This window comes from Quercus suber, unplaced genomic scaffold (genome assembly GCF_002906115.3).
Source record: "Quercus suber isolate HL8 unplaced genomic scaffold, Cork oak 2.0 scaffold_120, whole genome shotgun sequence".
Classification (NCBI taxonomy): domain Eukaryota; kingdom Viridiplantae; phylum Streptophyta; class Magnoliopsida; order Fagales; family Fagaceae; genus Quercus; species Quercus suber.
The window spans coordinates 931,608-953,546 of record NW_027069585.1 but is presented as its reverse complement, the minus strand read 5'-3'; the positions used below and the strand labels follow the sequence as shown (position 1 = coordinate 953,546).

At 34.7% G+C, this 21,939-nt stretch overlaps 1 protein-coding gene across 1 annotated transcript; it reads left to right on the top strand.

Moving 5' to 3' along the window:
- Window positions 1-11,238: 11,238 nt before the first annotated feature.
- On the top strand, window positions 11,239-13,248 carry LOC111984330 (protein transport protein SEC13 homolog B). The gene is made up of 2 exons (XM_024015959.2): window positions 11,239-11,368; window positions 12,055-13,248. Exon 2 carries the CDS (start codon window positions 12,070-12,072, stop codon window positions 12,973-12,975), a length of 906 nt encoding a protein of 301 aa, XP_023871727.1. The 5' UTR covers window positions 11,239-11,368; window positions 12,055-12,069; the 3' UTR covers window positions 12,976-13,248.
- Window positions 13,249-21,939: the final 8,691 nt, after the last annotated feature.

Here is a 21,939-nt window from a genome sequence, read left to right as displayed (position 1 = left end):
TTTTATCTGTTTCAAGGCACAGCAGAGCTATGTTAGGGACTCAAAAACAGTATCACAAAAGAAACCGAAAACGATTAAAATACAAGGACTCTAAGCCTATGGTTAGTGTGCCTAAATCTAACATGGCCCACCTGGCTTTCCACGCTTAGTCGGGCAGTGATGGCCGTCATGCCATGCACCCGAGACGATCACATAGTCGTCTTTCATCCCTTTGTTGGATTTGGGGAGGCAAGAAATGAGCCTGACCACGTCCGACCGGGATTTTAAGTAGTACCCCGCGTCTTGCTGGCTGTGGCATTCGTACAGATGCACTACATCGAGCCAGGTGAGGCCCAATCCTAGGTGGAGGTTAAGGTGTTCAATGGCCCCTAGAATCCTAAACATGTTGGGCGCGCACTGCCAGGGAGTGATCCTATGGTTTCGGAGATAGCTAGTAGTAATGGGACCCATGGGGATGGTCATCCCCCCTTCTTTGAAGGCGATAAGAGGAATAACTACTTCTCCCGTCTCCCGGTCCGTTAGAATTTTTTCTGGGGGGCAGTACCTCACACCCACGTTGGGGGGAATGTGGTACGTGGACCTAAATGCTTCTAAACGCTCAGGGGTATCCACCATGTATTCGAGTTTTCCCATGATGCTCAGTTGACACTGATGGCCGAAGAGAAAATTAAAAGATTTGGTGAACGATGACTCACCGGGATTAAATCGGAGAGAGGATTTCAGGCTTGTGGGAAGGTTTTTGATGGCTCTCAGGAAGCCTGAAAGCAGCGATTGGGAGTTTTGGACGGAGCGGTGCGTCTGTTCTCTCTGGAGCGTCTGAAGATTCGCGAAGTGAAGAAGAAATAATGTCCTCTGAAGCTTTATACGGGGTCAAACGAGGGGTCAGGGGCACTCCCGCCCAAATTTCGAAGAACAACCTCAGCCGTTGGATCATTTAATCACCGTTGGATAGGAAGGGCGAAGCGTCACCTGGTGCAATTAATGAGGCGCCTGGGGAATAAGGAAGCCGCAGCGACATTAATGAAGCAGCAGTGCCTATACTTATACACGTGTCAATTCAAGTTTGCCTGTTTACAAGCTTTTGCCCCAGGGGAAGTCAAAATCCTACTTTTTCTCTTCGGATGCGTACGAAAAACTACAATTTTGAGGGGCTAATGTGGGGGGAGAAAAACCCAGCCCAGCTTATTCGGCCCAAGGCCCTAAAAGAGGAACATTCTTCATCCGAGGAGATGAAGCCTTCAGTCGGAAGCCCACGCCAATGGGGGATGCCTGGAGACGAACACGTATACCATCCGAGGAGATGCTCATACGTCCGAGCAGTCATGAGTCCTCGGATCCGAAGAGGTTTGATCAAACGCGAGTATGGGAGGTTCAAGTGATCTATTTGACAAGTGTAAGGAGGGAGAGGAACCTCGAACACACATGAAGATAACAGCAACAGGGGAATATCAAGGAGGCGTACTTCAACCACCACATTTAATGCCCTGTACCTACCTTTCTGGCCGCATTTATGTGGACAGGACACCTGAACGGTGCTTTCTCAGCTACCGCCACTCACATAAGGCTAAAGGTGGGATGATGGGACATGTACTCGAGTGGATGCCTGGATGATGAACAAGTGGACGGAGGAGATGTAAGAAGGTAATGCTATATAAGGGAAGGGTACCTCTGATGGAAGGGGATCGAAAAACAGGAGAGAGAAAGGGTACCTTAGATGGTTGTAGCTCCAGCAATTGTAACCCTTGATTATCAATGAACAACTTCTCTTCGGACAGAGTACTCATATTAATCCGAGAGCACATTAATTCAACTTCTCTCATTGGTGTTGCTGTTTAATACTGTCATTTTCATTATTTGCCTAGCCCTTTCGCCCACTCTCTACAAAATTTATTGTTTTGGGCTCAGAGGGTTCCAAATCCATACCTCCTTGGGCTTGGGCCGCAAAAACTGACCCTACAAAAACTAACAGCAGTTTTTCACCTATACTTTGTCGTAAAATTTTTGTGAAAAAACTATGGCCGTAACACAACTCACAATATGTAGACTACATGCATAAGAATAATGAGCCCCAACTTGTTCCCAAAAAAAAAATGTGAACGGCTATCAAAACGATGGCATGTAAATATAAGGCCATATATCTTTTCTTTATTACCAAAAGAGGTAAACAAATCTAAGTGTCCGTTAGGTAAAAATTATTTTTGCTAATTTGTTTTACTATTCAACTTATTTTTGCTACTATTCATGGGTCCCACTGCTACTAGAAGCAATTAGTTGAATTAATTTAAGAAGTATGAGAAATAAGATGGAGAATTCTATATATAGGTTTAACATAGGTGCAACTCATGAGAACCACTGAACCAGTTCAGTTAGTCCTAATCAGAAATATATTATGCAATTATTTTGTCTCAGACTATAAAAATTAGTCATAATAGAGATAGACCGGCTGTCTTTCTCAATCCAAAAAAAAAGAAAATAGTATACTACAGGTCTAATTGGAATAGTTTATTTAGCTGAAACTGAAATTTTTTTGCTGAAAGTACTCTAAATAAAGGTAAAAACTATTAGGAAAAAAATCATAATCCCCTCTATGTCTATGTGTGAATTAAAATTAATGACTACCAAGCAATAGTAATATTATGGAAACAAAAAATTCCAACAAGCACCACATAAACATAACAACACAAGAACACCAAATCTTACATGGAAAACCCTCTAGTGTAGAGGGAAAAACCATGCGGCAGCTTCAAAAAATATCCACTATGAAATAGATATTACAACTATCAAGTTTATGCTAAATTTGAGTCCACAATAAATTGGATATACAACAAATAAATCTCAAGAAGTGAATATAATCTCACCACAAAACCAGTAGCAAAATCTTCCTCTAAATATTCCAACTCTCTATGGTTGTAGCACTCAAAAACTTCATGAGAACTCCACCAATTTATCTTCCTTGTGTGTAACTTAAGCAAAGAAAAATGTCTCTTTTTCTTTTTCACTCTCTCACAATCTCACTGTGTTTCTCTCTATTTCTTCACACGAATTGCACCTCCTGAAGTGGCTGAATATTTTTTTCTGCTTTTTGCTCTCTCCAGAACTCACCACACAAATGGTCGAATATGGCTCTCTCTTTCAGCTCTCTGTTTCAGCTCTCTACTCTAGGCCGAATGGCCTTTGTTTTCTTTCTTTTCTTCTTTGCAATTTCAGTATGTCTCACACGCCTAAGTCACAACCCAAGGAATGACATGCTGACTTTAGATCACTTCTCATTAAGAGAAGTCAGGCCTCCCAAGCTTTGGTCATTTCTCAATAAATGGAAAAGCTAGCTATGAAGACTTTTTGGAACAAGCTCATAAATGAGCTTTGACAAATATGTGTGATGGAATTTGAGGGTGTCACATGCACCCAACAATCTCCTCCTCCAGCACACTACGGAGGAGATCTTCAACCCAAGTCTTTAGTTAGAATTCATGCCCGCCAACCCGACACAAAGCTTTAACTTCTCTCTAGACATAACCTTGATTATCATGTCAGCTGAATTTTCATCTGTGTGAATCTTCTCTAATTCAAATGACTGTTATTTGACAACTAGTCTCAACCAATTGTATCTCACCTCAATGTGCTTCGAGCATGAATGGTACATAGAGTTCTTGCTCAAGTCTATAGCACTCTGACTATCACAATTAACTACATACCCATCTTGCTTCAAACCCAATTCTTAGAGAGATCGTTTCAACCAAAGCATCTCTTTACTTGCTTCATTAGCTGCAATGTACTCAACTTCAGTTGTAGATAAGGCAACATAATTCTGCAATCTTGACTACCATGATACAGCTCCCTTGCAAAAGTAAAGAAATATCCCGATGTAGATTTCCTACCATCAAGGTCACATGCCTAAGCTACATCTACATAACCCTCCAAAACTGATTTAGAATCACCAAAAGTCAAGCACAATTTAGAGTTACCTCTCAAATATCTAAAAATCCACTTCACTGCTTCCCAGTGATCTTTACCAGGATTAACCATGAACCTGCTAGCAACACCAACTATATGAGCAATATCTGGTCGATTGCAAACCATAGCATACATCAAACTCCCAACTGCTGAGGAATAAATAGTTGATGCTATGTCTCCCCTCTCTTTCTTGAATGAAGAACAAAATTTCTTTCTTAGCTTGAAATGAGCACCAAGAGGTGTGCTGACTGGCTCGGCATGCTTCATATTAAACCTTTCAAGAATCCGCTCAATATATTTCTCTTGTGATAACCATAGCTTCTTAGCTTTCCTATCACGTAGAATCTGCATACCCAAAATTTGTCTTGTTGGACCCAAGTCTTTCATATCAAATGAGTTGAACAAGTCCTTCTTCAAATTTCCAATCACACCTGTATCTTGTCCTACTATCAACATATCGTCTACATATAGCAAAAGAATAACAAATTTACCATTGAAAAATTTTCTAACATATACATAATGATCTGCATTTGTCCTCGTGTACCTAAACCCACCATGAATGAGTCAAACTTCTTGTACCACTATCTTGGAGCTTGCTTCAAACCATACAAACTCTTCTTTAACTTGCAAACCATATGTTCTTTCCCTTTCACTTTAAATCCCTCTGGCTAATCCATGTAGATTTTTTCTTTCAAATCACCATTAAAAAGGTTGTCTTCACATCAAGTTGCTCAAGCTCAAAATCCAAGCAAGCTAATAATCCCAAAACTACTCGAATGGAACTCATCTTGACTACTAGAGAAAATACCTCATCAAAGTCAATCCCTTGTTTCTGACTGAAACCCTTAACCACTAATCAAGCTTTATACTTCACTAACTTGTCACCATCTTTCTTTAGCTTGAACACCCATTTGTTTTTCAGTACCTTCTTGCCTATAGGAAGTTCCACCAAGTCATAAGTCTTATTCTTGTTCAAAGAATTCATCTCTTCATGCATAGCCTTCAACCAGCTTTGCTTATCCTTATGAGATTGTACTTCCTGAAAACTTTCTGACCCTCCATCTTCAGTAATCATAGTATACTCAGAAGTGGGGTATCTAGTCGATGGACGACGCTCTCTAATAGACCTTCTCACCTGAGGTTCTACCATCTCTAGTGGAGGAGGCTGCTTCCCCTGCTCAACACCATCTGTATCTGTCACATCATCACCGTCAACACTTGCNTAGGTTTAAAAAAAAAAAAAAAAAAAAAAAAAAGGAAGAGAAGAAAAAAACAAAATAAATAAAAGGATTAAGAAGAAAAGAGAGACTCCAGGTAGGACTCTCTCTTCTCTCTTTAAAACCCTAGCACTTACCATCTTAAAACCCTAAACTTAACTTTACTTTAGGATTTAAAAAAAAAAAAGGAAAAAGAAAGAGAGACTCACGTAAAAAAAAAAAAAAAAAATCGTAGGTTCTTTATTTTTTATTTGCTTTCATATGTGCCTGAAATTTTCTTTCTATCTTATTCTTCTGTTATGTTTAAAATTGATTTTCTTTTGAGTATTTGGGTTAATCTCCATATTTTGACAGTGTTTTTGTGGTTTTGGTTTTTGGGTTGAAATTTCTAATAATTATTTTATATTGTGTATGGCAGATGAAGCATTTTTATTTTTTGGAGAAAAATCAAAACTGCAACCTATGTCTTCTAGCCTAGGGAATGGTAAATTTTTATTTGGTATATTATATATGAATTTTTTGAATTTGGAGGGTTTTGTTTGGTTTTGAAGTAGAATTTGGAAGTTTTAAGTCTTGCGGTTTTTGGTATTTGCGTCACAGTAGGTTGATCTTAATTCTTTACCTTATATGTTTTTGCTTTATTGAGAATTTTTATTTGAGTTCATGTGATTTTTTGTTTTCTTAATTAAAGCTATGATTTTTGGTTGAATAATTATTTGTTTCGATTAATTTCAATTAATTATTTGTTTGGATTCAACGTAAAAGATAATGGAATTAGGTGTTATAATTTTGATATTGTTCCATATTTTGAATTGTTTATAATTTTAGGGGTGTTCACAAAACCGTATAAACCGCACAAATTGCAAAAACCACACCAAAATCGCCCGCAAAATGGCATAACCGCACCGCACCGCACCGTAAGTAATAGTGCACCGCACCACACCACACCGCATGGTGCAGTGCGATTTGTGGTTTTATAATAAGAAATCCGTACAAACCGCACCCTCTTTATATATTAATATATTTATTTATTTTTAATATTAAATATATTATTAATAGTTTAATAACCCTATTTTCCTCCCCCAAAAAATTAATAACCCTAGCAAGTGTTGACTAGAAAAGCCAATCCAAAATAAAGAAAAAACTAGCTCAATAATTTATAACTTGGCCCAACAAAAAAAGAGAAAAATTAGTTTTGGGCTGGGAAGGAAAAGTTCAAAATTTGAAAAATATACTGACTTCAAATCGCATTTTATACATAATATCACACATGTGATTGCAAAAATAAGGCGCGATGTGGTTATATTTTTGGCTAAACTCTAAGCCGCATCACACCACATCGCACCACACCGTACATGTGACTGCAAAAACAAGGTGTGGTGCAGTTATGATTTTAGCTAAACCGCACCGCACCACACCGCACCACACCGTACATGTGACTGCAAAAACAAGGTGTGGTGCAGTTATGATTTTAGCTAAACCGCACCGCAAAGTGCGGTGCTAAAAATGGCCCCAAACCACACCACACCACATTGCGAACACCCCTAGTTTATATTGTTTTTACTACGACTGAGTAAGATTGAGAAAGTCATATTGCTGCTCAAATTTGAAGCTTAATGTGTCTTCCTTATATCATGGTCTTTGTTTATATCTTTGTAGTTTATATTAGTTTTGAGTATATGTGTATATATAACTTTAGAGAATTTTGCTTTATTAATTTAAAAATTATAAATTACTTTGTAGGTTTTATTAACTAGGCACTTGAGATGCTGACAACATAAGCATATATATATATATATATGGTATTATTAGCCCAATTTTCTATTTTTAAATATCTTAGATTTTATTATATAAATAATTTTTCCGCATATCACATAAGTTAGCGACTAGTTTTAAATAAGATGAAAGATTTAAAATTTAAATATTTTGATGAAAAAAATTCGAAAGGAATAATTGATTTTTTTTTTTTTTTTTGATGGGGGTAATAATTGAATTTTAAGACTATAGGCAAATATTCTCACAATCGTGTTCACAAAGTCATGAATAGCATAGCACTCCATCCAAGTATAGAAAAGTTTAACGAAATTGGTAATTTCAACTAAACAATAGTTTAAGTTTTGTTATGATAATACAATTCCAGAGCGTTGGCAGTTTCATTGCGTCTCTTGACATTCAACCAAAGATTTGTCACGCTAGCTGATCTCATAAAGTCGAAAGTCAATATTCTTCTCTCTCTCTTTCTCTCTCTTGTGAATACCATTCTGAAACCTCACCTTTCTCCCAAAAAAACAAGTGGTCAGCTTGTTTATTGTAAATAATGTTGGAAAAAATGTAAAGCATATTTAGAAAATTTATTAAATTTTTGTACTATTTAAAAAATAAATAGTGATTTTTACTTTTTAGCTATTTATTTTTTCAAATACACTTTTCAACAGATTTTTTATCTTATTTAAATTTTATTTATTTATTTATTATTTATTCTTTTTTTAACAATTACACATCTTCTAATATTTTTTTATTCAATACTTGATTACTATAATGGGAAAAAAAAATTTGAAGAATGAACAATAGCCCATCAAACTTGATGAGCTATTGTTCATGAGCCAAAAAAATTTCCGGGTATAGAGAATCCATTAGAGACTGTCTTTATGGTCTCATTCTTTATTATAAAAAATTTTATGCTTTTGCCTACACAATTGGAGATGCTCTTAATGCCCTCAGTATCTATGTGTGAATTAAAATTAATGATTACCAAGCAATAGCAATATTATGGAAACAAAAAAAATTCCAGCAAGCACCACATAAACACAATCATACAAGAATATCAAATATTACGTGAAAATCCTCCATTGTAGAGAAAAAAAATTACGGAACAGCTCCAAAAAATATCTACTATGAAATAGAGATTACAACTATCAAGTTTATGCTAACTTAAGTTCACAATAAGTTATATATGCAACAAATAAATCTCAATGAGTAAATACAATCTCATTATAAAATCAATGGCAAAATCTTTTATTAAATACCCCAACTCTCTATAGTTAGTTCTCAAAAACTTCATAAAAATTTCACCAATTTATTTTCTTTACATGTATCTTGAGCAAAGAAAAATATCTATTTTTTTTCTTTTTCACTCTCTCACACTCTCACTCTCTATCCCTTCATTCGGACTGCACCACTCAAGCTAAAGCACTCTCTTTCTCTGTGTCTCGTCCTCTCTGAAACTCACACACAAAAATGGCCGAATGGGGCACTATTGCTTCTGCTCTTCTCGCTAGGCCGAATGGCCTCAGTTTTCTTTCTTTTCTCCTTTTTCAGTTTCAGCGTGTCTCACACGCCTAAGTCACTGCCCAAGCAGTCTGACTTTGGAAGCTTGAGGAAGCAAGCTCATTTAATGAGCTTTGACCCAAGCATGTGGGCCGGACCCACACGGTGCTTGCACCCAACAAATAAGAGCGTTCCTCTATCTATCATTATATCTATCGCTTTCTAGTCTTTATTCAACATTGTGTGGCTGCTCCATAACATTGCTTATCTCCCAGTTCTTTTCTTCATTATCTTCTAAACATGAATTCCCATTGTCTAGCTCTCTCTTCCCTCATCACCCTTTTCTTCTTCTTAACAATATTACCTCCATCTTACTGCAACGCCGTCGAATACTTTGATGAGTGCATTCGTCCCTTTAATTGTGGAAGGATCAGAAACATTCCGTACCCTTTCTGGGGTGGTAATCGATCTGAGCTTTGCGGTTTACCAGGGTTCAAGCTTACGTGCCGCGACAATGAATACCCATACCCAATTATCAGATTTAAAGAACTAGATTTCCTTGTACTAAACATCGACCAATCTCATCATACCATGACCATTGCAAGATTTGACCCCTGGAATAGTCCATGTCCTCCAAAGTTAGTCAATACCACTTTGGATTTTAATAACTTCGATTACACACCAACCGATCAAAACCTAACTTTGTTCTATGACTGCCCTTCTGGAGTTAGCGGATTGGAGGGAGCGAGCTTTCCCTGCGGCTTAGGAGGAGTTGGTGCTAATTACTTTTCCTCCCAAACTTTGGTCATTTCTCAATAAATGGAAAAGCTAGCTATGAAAACTTTTTGGAACAAGCTCATAAATGAGCTTTGACAAATATGTGTGATGGAATCTGAGGGTGTCACGTGCACCCAGCAAAAATTAGCTGAAATAGTACAATTGGATATGAATAATACCAAAAAGTACAGTGGAACTCATGAATAATACCAAAAAGTACAGTAGAATCCATGAATAATACCAAAAAATGCAGTGAGACCTATGAATAGTAACAAAAATAAGCTAAGTAGTAAAATAAACTAACTTTAAACTTTAATCCCAAACGCAACTTAAGTGTTCTATGATCATTTAAAAATAAATAAATAAAAACAACGGGATTTGAGTTTATAGTATTTTTCAGCATTGTAATTGCTCTTACCACATTAATGACTTTTCTATTTTTTATGTTGACAAGATTTGCTTTTAAATTCTTATCCGACAACAAATAATTTTGTAAGTTAAGCTAACTAAATAACACAATTGATGAATAATGAACATCATTGCTGACCAGCACCACAGATTATTTTGAAGTTTAATACACATTCTTCCAATGTGAATCTTCGTAAGTTCTAACAATGAATAGTTTTATATGTGTGTATATATATATATATATATATATATATATGAAAAGCCATTATTTTTCCGTGCCTCACGTGTGAAGATACGGACCATTTTCAACTCCAGGTTATTAAAAAAATGCTAATCCGGTTCAACAGTACATGACACACCATGTGATATTGATTAATATTAACTGCTAGAACTATGTAATGGAATGCAATGTTCGTACAATTTTATTTTATTTTATTTTATTTTTTGAGAATAGTAAGTATTTTAAAATGCACACACGGAAAGATGGAGGAAAGATGGAAGAAAGTCTTAAAGAAACTGACAATGGTGTAATATAACTATACAATATTCTCATCTGTTCTAATATAACTATACAATATGTACATAATAATTAATGATAATATAGAGATGTCGTAGCTTTCTTGAAATTTCATGGGCCATGAGCCCACATCGGTAGCTTTCTTTTTGTTGTAAATGAACAATATTATCATGAGCCCTGAGTGCCCACTCCACACAAGTTTTTTGTAGGTTCGAGTTTGCTTCGTTAGTAAAGTCTTTTGTCAGCAATTATCATAGAATAAATGTCATGAGTTTAAATTCTATAGTATCTATCAACAACAAAAAATTGTTTTCGCTCCAAAGCATGTAGAATCTCGATTCTCCTACTCTGATGCCAACTGATCCTATTGCTAGAACACAAAATGTCATTTCTTTTGGTTATTTATTTTAGCAATCCATTGAGAGGATTGCTAAAATAGTCATTCCAACCAATAAAACACTATCACCTATGCAAGTGTGGCATCAAATAGTGGTTTTCATCTTATTTTATTTTTGAGAAATGCTAAAGGTACTATAAGTTTTACTGCATGAAACTTACAAACTGATGTGGTAATGAATGTAACTAGTAAGTTTTAATTAACTCATAATTGAATTTTAAATTGCCTTTTTTTAATCTGTGACACATAGTTTGTAACACCAATGTAGTAAAATTTGTAGTAACTATAACACTGCTCTTTATTTATTCATTTTTTATACTGATTAAGAAACTGATTCACACACTTGCCTTCACACTTTCCTACATATCAGTATTCCAAGTAGACCTAATAATTTCTCTCCAATTTAAGCCCAAAATTATAATTAATAAATTTTAATTTTAAATTTTAAAAAATTAATTATAAAAAAATAAAAAATAAATAAAAAAAGAAAGAAAGAAAGAAGAAGAGGCCTGCTCTGCTGATTGTTCTAATGAGCCCAGCCCAATACCGCATTAAAATCCAATCCAAAATAAAAATAAAAATAATAAAAACAAATCCAATTAAAAAAAAAAAAAAAAAAAAGGAAACAAATCCGAATCGGAGAGACTGAGAGTCTGAGAGATCAAGAGACAACTATCCAAAATAAAAATAAAAATAATAAAAACAAATCCAATTAAAAAAAAAAAAAAAAAAAAGGAAACAAATCCGAATCGGAGAGACTGAGAGTCTGAGAGATCAAGAGACAACGCTGACGCAGCCGCCGCCGCTCCGCTGTGCTCTGAACTCGTGTCGGTGAGTTTTGATTTATTAATGCTTTCCTCCTTTTGTTGTTGGTGTGTTGATGATTTGATTCTGTTGGGTTCGTAAGTTCAAGATTTAGATTAGGTGTGTGGTTTATAAGGAAATTTGTAGAAAAAAAATGATAAATGGGATTTGGATTTTTTGTGGGGTTTGTTCAAGATTTGATGAATTTCATTTCATTGTCTGTGAATTTTTAGCACTTGGGGTAGGCTTAATTTGATTGGTGAATTTGTATAGCTACTTGTGGATTATTCATATTCATGCAATATTTGCAAATGATGCAACTTGCTATATGGGATTTGATCTTATTCCCTTATAGCAGTGATTTCATAGCTACTTTTATATGCAGCATCAAATCTCAGATATCTCTCAATAATGCAACTTGTTATATGAGGCTGAGCTCAGATTTCTATGATTTGTTATCTTAGAAATAATGGGTAGCTCATGAAATTTATTCAATTATCGTATTTTTAAAGATTTGCGGAAAATTTAGAATTTCGAGGATTTTATTATTTTAGTTTGTTTTTCATGTTCTTGCACTTTCTTAGGAATCGAATAGTGGGTCTATGTATAAAATTTTAGATGATTTCACTTTCTGAAGGATATGAAATTATGTGCAAAATCAATTGGAGTATGAATCAGTTATAATTTAGGTTTACTTCTTTTGTTCTGAGCAGTGTTAACGGTAGGAAATGCCTTCACAAAAGATTGAAACTGGTCACCAAGATGTGGTCCATGATGTAGCCATGGATTACTATGGCAAGCGTGTTGCCACGGCCTCATCAGACCACTCCATTAAGATAACTGGGGTGAGCAATACGGCCTCTCAGCAGCTTGCAACGTTAACTGGTCACCAAGGACCTGTTTGGCAGGTGGCATGGGCTCACCCAAAATTTGGGTCTTTACTTGCTTCATGTTCTTATGATGGGCAGGTGATAATATGGAGGGAGGGTAATCCAAATGAGTGGACCCAAGCCCATGTCTTCAATGACCACAAGTCATCTGTCAATTCTGTTGCTTGGGCTCCTCATGAACTGGGACTTTGTTTGGCATGTGGTTCCTCAGATGGGAATATCTCAGTTTTCACTGCAAGACCGGATGGTGGTTGGGACACCTCAAGGATCGACCAGGCTCACCCAGTTGGTGTCACATCTGTTTCATGGGCTCCCTCAACAGCTCCCGGGGCTCTTGTTGGTTCTGGCTTGCTTGATCCTGTTCAGAAGCTCTGCTCAGGTGGTTGTGATAATACTGTGAAGGTGTGGAAGCTCTATAATGGGACATGGAAGATGGATTGCTTTCCAGCTCTTCAGATGCATACAGATTGGGTTCGTGATGTTGCCTGGGCACCTAACTTGGGACTTCCGAAATCTACAATTGCAAGTGCCTCACAGGATGGCAAAGTCATCATATGGACTGTGGCCAAGGAGGGGGATCAATGGGAAGGCAAGGTTCTGAATGATTTCAAGACTCCTGTTTGGAGGGTCTCCTGGTCGCTAACAGGAAACATATTGGCTGTGGCTGATGGAAACAACAGTGTGACATTGTGGAAGGAAGCTGTTGATGGGGAGTGGCAACAGGTGACCACAGTTGAGCCTTAGAATCTTTTTTTTTTTTTTTAACAGTTAGCTCCTAAAATACTGGATCCGATTCTGAATCTTTTTCATTTACATGTATTATGACTTATTGTTTGTTTACATATTCATGAATTTTATTACTTTGCTTGATATTGTCAAAAGTTTCAAAGTTGGGAGTCTATATCAAATGCCTAGACTTTTCCAAAAACGATTGTTGATTGTAGTTTGTCAAAAATTCTCTTGAAATTGTTGATTTTGGTCATGGTGGATTTCTAATATCAGTTTGAAATTTTGTCAGTCTTTTAGTTATTTTTCTGCTAATCTACATTTATGAGTGTAACCGTTTGCTGATTAATTAAAATAAATACATGTCTTTATATGATTCCACATAGAATCCACTCAAATGCCATCCCACCCTTTATCATTGAGCTCAAGTGTATTTTTTTGGTCGAATTATACAATGAGTTTAGGGAAATTTTTTGTTTTTGGATATCTATAGAATGTTTGGTTTTATTTAGGACTATTGCTGTGGTAATTGTAGACTAGTCTGGTTTCCCTTATTTTGCCTTAAAAGGGACTTAAGTTATTGTAGCATCTGTCAAACCCTACTATGTGGAACTATGATATTGCAAAAATGAGTTATCCACTTAAGTTATCATAGTCAAACCCTACTATGATACCGTCATTGTCTGTGATGATACACTTGGTCACATCGAGACGACAAATGAGCATGAAAGTTTCTCCCCTCAAGTATTATTGACTAAACAAAGACATTCCCTCTTTGAGGGGCTAATGTGCTCACTTGGAAACTGTTCAACTGATTTATTGTACATTTGTGCATTGCTTTAGGCGGTAATGGATTATTATTCTACTTGTGGAACTATGATGTTGCGAAAATAAGTTAAGATGCTCTTCCTAAAGATCAGCACATACAAGTAATATTCAGTTATCCAATGATTCTTTAAGTCTAGTGTGTGTATATTCATTACTACTTTCAAAGATAGATGTTTGGGGTAAATATATATTAGAAGCTGGATTTGAAAGAAATTGGTTTCAAGAAACCAGGTATTCTTTTTTCTTTCCTTTTTTATAATTCAGTGGTTATAATGGAGGTGGGGGATTTGAACTTGGACATCTCCATTGGAAACATAGGGGTTACCAATTGAGTTATAAGACTTTTTACAAAGGTACCTTAAACATTTGTCAGATTCATTTTATATGTTAAAAAAAAAAAATTATCATGTTTCACTGAGACATGGTGTATTGCCCCTCAGCACTGCTATTGTTATTTGTTCACTAAATACCAGCCCATTGAGATATGAAATTCAGAAATTTTATATTAATTCAATTTTATACATTTTGTTCTATATATGCTAGAAGTGAGGACTAAGGCTGGAGATTCAAAACCAGGAAAAATACTCTTTTGCAAAATCAATTACTATATGATAAAAAAAATTTGATGATGATTAAATGAATTGTGTTATTTTCACAATTTCTATATATACCTCATTTCACATCTTTAATTATTAATTTCATTTTTTTAGTAGTAATATTTTAAAAAATATGATATAGAAATTTAATAATATTTAAATAGTAGAAAAGTCTCAATATAAAGTTGTTGCCTTCAGCCCTAACTACCTTGAACTAATCCCAGCGGTAAGAGTGGCAAAATAAGTCTAAACCCATTTGTCCATCCAAACCCATTTGCCCATCCAAACTTACTCACTCTAATTGAACACAAACCCACCCAATTATTATTTGGGTTAAATAGAGATCAACTCAATTAGACCTAGTAATTATTGGGTTTTAACTAAAAACTCATTGAGGCCCATTTAACCCAAAAACAATTAACCCAAATTCAAGCCAGTCCTTCCCATCCAAAATAAAAATTAAAAACCCAGCCCTACCCCTCTTTCAACCTCTCTAATCATTTCACTAGGGTTTTCATTTAAAATTTTCCTTCATTTTCTCAGCCTCCAATCATGTATTCAAATTCCTAAACCCACCTAAGCAAACCATCCCAGAAACCCCAAACTCTTGCTTCACTCTCTCAACAATGGCGGAGTCAATGACTGACAAGAGCCGCCATGGCAATGGTGGCAGTGGTGGTGATGAAGCGGAGGCGAAGGACGAGGACAGCGAGGTTGGAGGAGAGTTGGGAGTCGGAGCCATCGAAGAAGACGTTTTTTTGGAGAAGGGTTTGGTGTAGAATGGGGAGAGGAGTGTAGAGAGTTTTTGGTGAGAGGTTGAGTTTGGGAGTCTGACTTTCACTTCCACTTCTATTTCTTGGGGAGTGTTTGGTTGCTGTGAAAATTAGAGTTTTGTTTTTCATGCATTTTTCTTAACAATTAAACGCGGAGGGAAGATATAGAGTTGCAGAAAATGAGCAAAGGGGTTTAAATTTGTTGGATTTTGGATTATTTTATTTAATGGATGGGGGCCTTTTCTTTTTCTTTTTTTCTTTCTTTTTGAGATTTGATGAAATTTTCCAACCTCACTCTTTGAACCAAAGAAGGTAAGGGGTGGAGCCGTGAGATTTGAGTTTTTCACTTTAGGGGCATTCCGGTAATTTTGATAATTGGATAATTTGGTGGGTTAGGGTTTACCCATAATAATTGAGTTGGTTTGAGTTTAGGTTAGAAGCAATTAGTTAAATGGGTTATAATGGGTAAATGAGTTTTATATACCTAACTCAATTATGTCCACCCCAAACCTACCCATTTGACACCCCTACCCAGTGGTGAACATACCTAGGACTTGCTTGGTTATGTTCTCATAAATCACACAAAGGACATTATTGGAGTGAGTAGAGGAAGGAGGATCGAAGAGTGTTTTCCTCACATTCACCTATAGGCAAATGATGGTAGTCCTATAAGGATGGTGATCATGTGTGGAGGGAATAGAATGTCTCTCCAAAGTGTTATAACATATCACCAAAAACACATGATGTGTTAAAACATATTTCTCATGAAGCTAATCATCCTTTAAAAGATGGAATAAATTATATGAGAGTGCACCAATTTATGGTGAGATCAACCTCATATACTTACAAGGCATGGTTTAAGGATGAGCACATCAGTGCAAGACTATGCAAATGCCAAATGGTATGTTGCCTAATCCTGTCTTACGTTGGACCATCATAATTTCCACTCAACTTTCAGCAATTGAGGACACCTGCACTTGCAAATTCATTCACGCATTATATGTTGATTATGTTCCACTGTCTAACATCTTTATTGTTACTTAAAAAAAAAAGACTTTTAGGTCTATTATTAAATGTAAAGTGATAAACCCCAAAATGACTACGAGGAAGGAATGAAAGAGAAAGATTAAGAGGGAATTCATGTCAATGAAGAGACCAAAATCTCTTTGTAGGATTGCAAAAGGTGATTGTAGTTGTACCCACTCTCTTATGTCTACCAATACTTTCTTGATGGTATGGTGTATAGGTCTTCCCTCATCATAGAGATTTTTGAAAATATGCATGCTTGGCTTCTTTGCGAAAAATGATCAGATATGACAGATTTGAAATCATGTGGTCTTTTACCAATGCAGAGGTTTATTTAGCTATATGTTTAATTGGGTCTTTGCATTAGCTATATGGCCTTTATAATTTCGGGGAAAATGGGAATCAAGAGGCATATGCCGTTTACAGGAGAATCCACTTTCTGCCTCTCTCTCCCCAACCATCTCCCTCTCACTCAAAAAGAGGTTATGAATGAATTCTAGACAGTTGAAAGCCAACCAGCAGCTTTGGAGTTTAAGGTTTTATTTCCATGGATATAATAATCAGTAAGATCATTGACATCATAATTAAGATTCATTATCCTACAATAATGATTTCTTCTGGTGGGATCACGCACTATCGAAATCCTTTAAACTTATACATAATGTTGGTTCCCTTTCTGACAACATAAATTGTTTTGAAATTGATGGTTACCAACAAGATATTAACCACCTTAGTTTGACAAAGAGATCATTGGTGTGAGCTTCATTATGTTATTCATGGAGAAGTGATATCATTAAGCAAGTCAAAGGTACCAAACAGAAACTTCCAAATCGAGGACACTGGAAGATAAGACAAATATATTAATTTTTTTCACAAAAGAAATAAAATCATTATGTATTTTTGAAAGTAGAGGCCTATAACAGATGTCAAAATAAGGTTAGGAAGTGAGCAGTGAGCACCTTCCTAAGCTTGTAAAACTACATTTCTAATCATTAAACAAACTAACAACTCCCCCTATAAGAGAAGAGTCATGCATTTTGATTCCTAAAATAATGTGTCGTGGTCTTGAGTTCAAAGTGCATGACACAGCCCTATTAAGCACGACCAGCCTTTATGTTATTAACAAGAGAAAAATATAAGCTAAGCTATAATCAGGCTCACTCATTTTTTTTTTTTTTAGTCAATATTCCAAATACAGGAAAGTTGAATTAAGTTTAATATTGGTTAAAATATATTAAAATGACGTGGAAAGAAAAAGCGAAAGCAAAGAGATTTTTTTTTTATATAAAAGGAAAAAACAAAGAGAATTAATATGGTTTGGTCTCATGATTTATTTAACAGTAGAAAGTTTCAAAGAGTTGTATCTTTGCAATATTGAATTGTATGTTACTCCCACAATCCCTAAATTGTTAGTTCTCAATTCCATTTTGGGATTTTCCAAAATGAAGTCCTCTTTACAAAATTAATAAATAAAATTTATATCTTACCCGTTATTTTATTTTAAAAGCGGTAGTTTTGAAAAATTGTACTTTTTTAACTAAGATACAATACATTAAATAATATTCTCTTAAAAATTTGAATTTTCTAAACATGACCAACATTTTAGGACAAAGGTACTTGAGGGCATGTGTGACGTCAAAACAACAATTCTAAGAGGACCCAAATGCATAATTGAAGAATCTAGGAATAGATGGAATGAATCTGGGTCTCAAGTGTGGGCCCTAATTTTACCTATGAAAGCAAGAATAAAAAGTTGAAGATATTAGAACTCTTATACCATGTTAAAATAGAAAGAAAAAATAAAATAAAATAATGTGGAAGGAGAAAGCAGAAGTAAAAAGAATTAACGCAATTCAACCTATGGTCTACATCAACAATAAAAAAATTCAAATGGTTACATCTTTACTATATTGAATTGAGTGTTACAATGAACCTAATCTTGAGTATATATTCGAATACATTACGCTTAGTATGATAGCCCTGCAAATCATGACAGCCTATGATATTACAAAATCTTATTACCCCATAATGTTCTAAAAAATCATAGTCGACAATATTTATGGTAATATTCTGATAAAAATACCCTAATGTATTCTACCATTAATCCCCCCCAATCTCAATGTGGATGCTATATGAAAATCTTAACTTTGGATAGACAATCTTCAATACGAGGAAGGTCTTTAGTTCCCATAGAATGAATCAAAAACCACCCAGAAATGCCTAAGACAACATCACGGCAGAAAAGGAAGAAGCCCGTTAAGAAGGTGATACATGAAAGACTCCATCTTGCTAGGGACGTGTAGGAAGTCTCAAAGAGCATACATTCTTCAATACAATCAAGGTCTTTAATGATCATCGCATGAATCGAGAACCACCACGAAATTCATATACATATAACCGTCAAAGAGAAAAAGTTCGTGAAGAAGGTGACGAATACGAAACTCTATCTCACTAGGGATGTGTAAGAATAGTCTCATTTAGTCTACTACTTGAACAGAGAAAAACATCAAGAAGACGATTGAATAAAGAGACCCAACATGATAGAAAAATGCTAGGACCACAACTATTTATACAATTTGCCACGTGACAAGTTGTTAATGGTAGGTTCATATGGGTCCACACCTCTAACACTCATAACTTGCCACATTGCGAGTCGTTTGTGGCAAAAGTTGTGTAAATAGTTGTGATTTTAGCATTTGTTTGATACAATAACATAGAGAGATTTGGAGCAAGAGAACAAGTACGCGTATCTCCAACAAGTGTTTTGTGTGGAGCAATGAGCTATGGAAGTCAAATAGTAGGTCAAGCATGTCGTCATCATAGTTTTCAGAACCGGGCCGAACCGGGAGGTCGGACCGTGAAAACCGTGAACCGTGATGGAAACCGATTTTTTAAGCATAAAGAACCAGGCATATGTGGCAATTCCGTGAACCCCTAAAACCGGGGTTGGACCGTACGAACCGGTCAAGAACCGTGCGGTCCAACCCTTAGCAATTTTTTTTTTTTTTTATATAAAAACAACTTAACACAATTTTATTCTACTTAATTAAATTATCCATCTCTTACAAAAAATAAAAAATAAAAAATTATAATTAAAATCCTTCAAAGATATTCAACTTTATTTTAAAAATTAATCATAAATTTTAATGTTTTCATAGTTATTATTTTATTTTATTAACTTTCTTATTTAATTATTAAATATATGCTTGAAAATTATTAAATTTCCCTCACATATATAGATATATTAGTCAATTTTGCTAGTTTTATAAATTTAATATCTATATTAAGGCTTTAATTAATTATTAAATTAATTATGACGTCATCACGGTTCGATCCCGGTTCGACCTCGGTTCAACCTCAAAAATCTTGAACCTCTCTCTTTTACGGTTCAATGAACGGTCCGGGTCTGAAAACCTTGGTCGTCATAACAAAATTAGCATGCGAGGGCTCTAAGCTCATGTGAGACACATGGAGGGCGTGCAGTGCACGCACCACAGGAAATGCATGATTGAGACTCAATGCAACATGTGTGACACACCAAAATGACAATTATTTAAGGACCTTAATGCAAATTTGAGAAGCTTAGGTACAGATGGGATCCCTAAAGATCTATATCTTTAGTGTGATCTCTAATGTTAATAGCAAAAGCAACAATGAAGGTTGATAAGGGACAAAGATTATGACTGTAATACCATTTTTTTTTTTTTTTTTTTTTTGCTGAATAACTGTAATACCATGTTAAAATAAAAAGAAAGAAAAAAAATGATTTAGAGAGAATAAGAAAGCAAAAAGAATTAATTAACATGGTCTAATCTGATAGCCTGTGTATACAGTGAAAAAGTCATAAATTAGTACATCTACGCTATATTAAATTGTGTATTACAATGAATCCAATATATGATATATTAAAATTAGTATGATAGTCTTAAAACCGCAGTAGTTAGTGGTAAAAATAAACACGGTTTCCCTGTTATTCTAGAAATAGCAAAACTTAAGAACAAATTCTTAAATGTTGTGCATAGGGTCTCTAATTGAATTCAACACATGATTGTATTGACTAGTAAAAACAATGTTATCTTTTCCCCCAAAAAAAAATAATTAATTAATTTTACCTTGTGCATTGGTCAATTCAATCACCTTTTAAAAAAACAATATATATATATATATATGTAATTTGATAGCTGAAGTGGGAGGATTTAAACCCTAAATATATTTGTTGAAACACTATGAAGTGTCAGTTGTGTTACTAAGCTCTTGGCGTCAATGCAATCACATGACATAATTTAAATGAGAAACAAAGATTATACAAAGATTTGAATTTAAATAATTAATTGATGAAATAACTATTGATCTCTGATTACCTTGAAACTTTGCAAACATAAAGATTATACAAAGATAATGTAATCCAACAGTTAGTTTGTCAAAATTCACATCCAATTAAAAAATATTAAGTGGTATAATATTACTTAAAGTTACACCTAGTGTAACTTGAACCCAACCCTCCATATATATATATATATATATAGTAATATTCTAATAAGGCCACGTTAAAGTTAAACTCTATGTAACTCTTTGAGATATTACACCGTCCCATAATTTTTTTTTTATTGAACAAATATTTTAACAAATTGCCATTGAGCTGCATTGTGTTCTTACACTCCTGTAAACATATTGAACTTTTCTAATCAACAAAACTTCAATTACCTATTCAAAATAATAAATTTTGGAATATTTTTAACTTTAAAATAATGCCTAAGTTTTTCAATAAAATAATAAATAGCATACAATTAATACGAAATTGGAAGTGTTATGAATTTGTGTAACATCACAAAAAGTTACGTAATGCATAACTTAATCTTGACCCACCAATACTTTTCCAATATATATACTATAAGATCAAATTCTACTAAGATGTAGTGTAAAATTTAAGTTTTACTCCTCCAATCCTAACATTCCACATTATCATATTACAAATTAAAAAATAGACACAATCACACTCAATCAATTTTAATACCCATTTAAAAATCCAACTTAACTATGAGTTTATTGAGATGTTATTATGTATAATAAGATATATTAAGTTTTAAATATAAAACTAATGTAATAATCTCTTACTAAATAGTATAAATTGTACAATATAGATTTTACACTCCATTCTTACCAAATTCAATCTCATACACCGTTACCTAAGCACAAATTTGCCAAAAAAAACAATAGAATTTTATGATCTATTTATGGTGTGGACAGTAGAATACTACTCTGCACTTCACCGAGCCAGAATTCTAGTGTCAAAAATATGTTCACGGGTCAAAAGCAGGCTGAAAATTTGGGGGTCAATTGAGACAGTTAAAATAAAAATAAAAAACTTTCCGAGTCAGCAATAGGCTACCTGCCTTTCATTTCAGCATTATTTAATTGCATTTCCAAAATCAAAGCTTGATGCTAGGCCTAAAGCTGCATAATTCAATAATCCTTGCTCAATCATACGGACAAAATTTCTCCACTAAATTAGTTTGAAGAAAAACCATTCAAACTCCTTTTAATAATTAAATTGCATATTCTTTATGCTCATAACATGCATGTCAAATTTCGTTTATATCAAATGTTATTTACTATTAGATCAATAAACCTATTTTTTATGCATAAATTTTTACCATAAAACTTGAACTATAAACATGTCATTGATGAAATAATTGTTGATCTTTGATTTTCTTGAAATTTTACAAGCATGGAGGATATAATAACATGCAAACTAATGA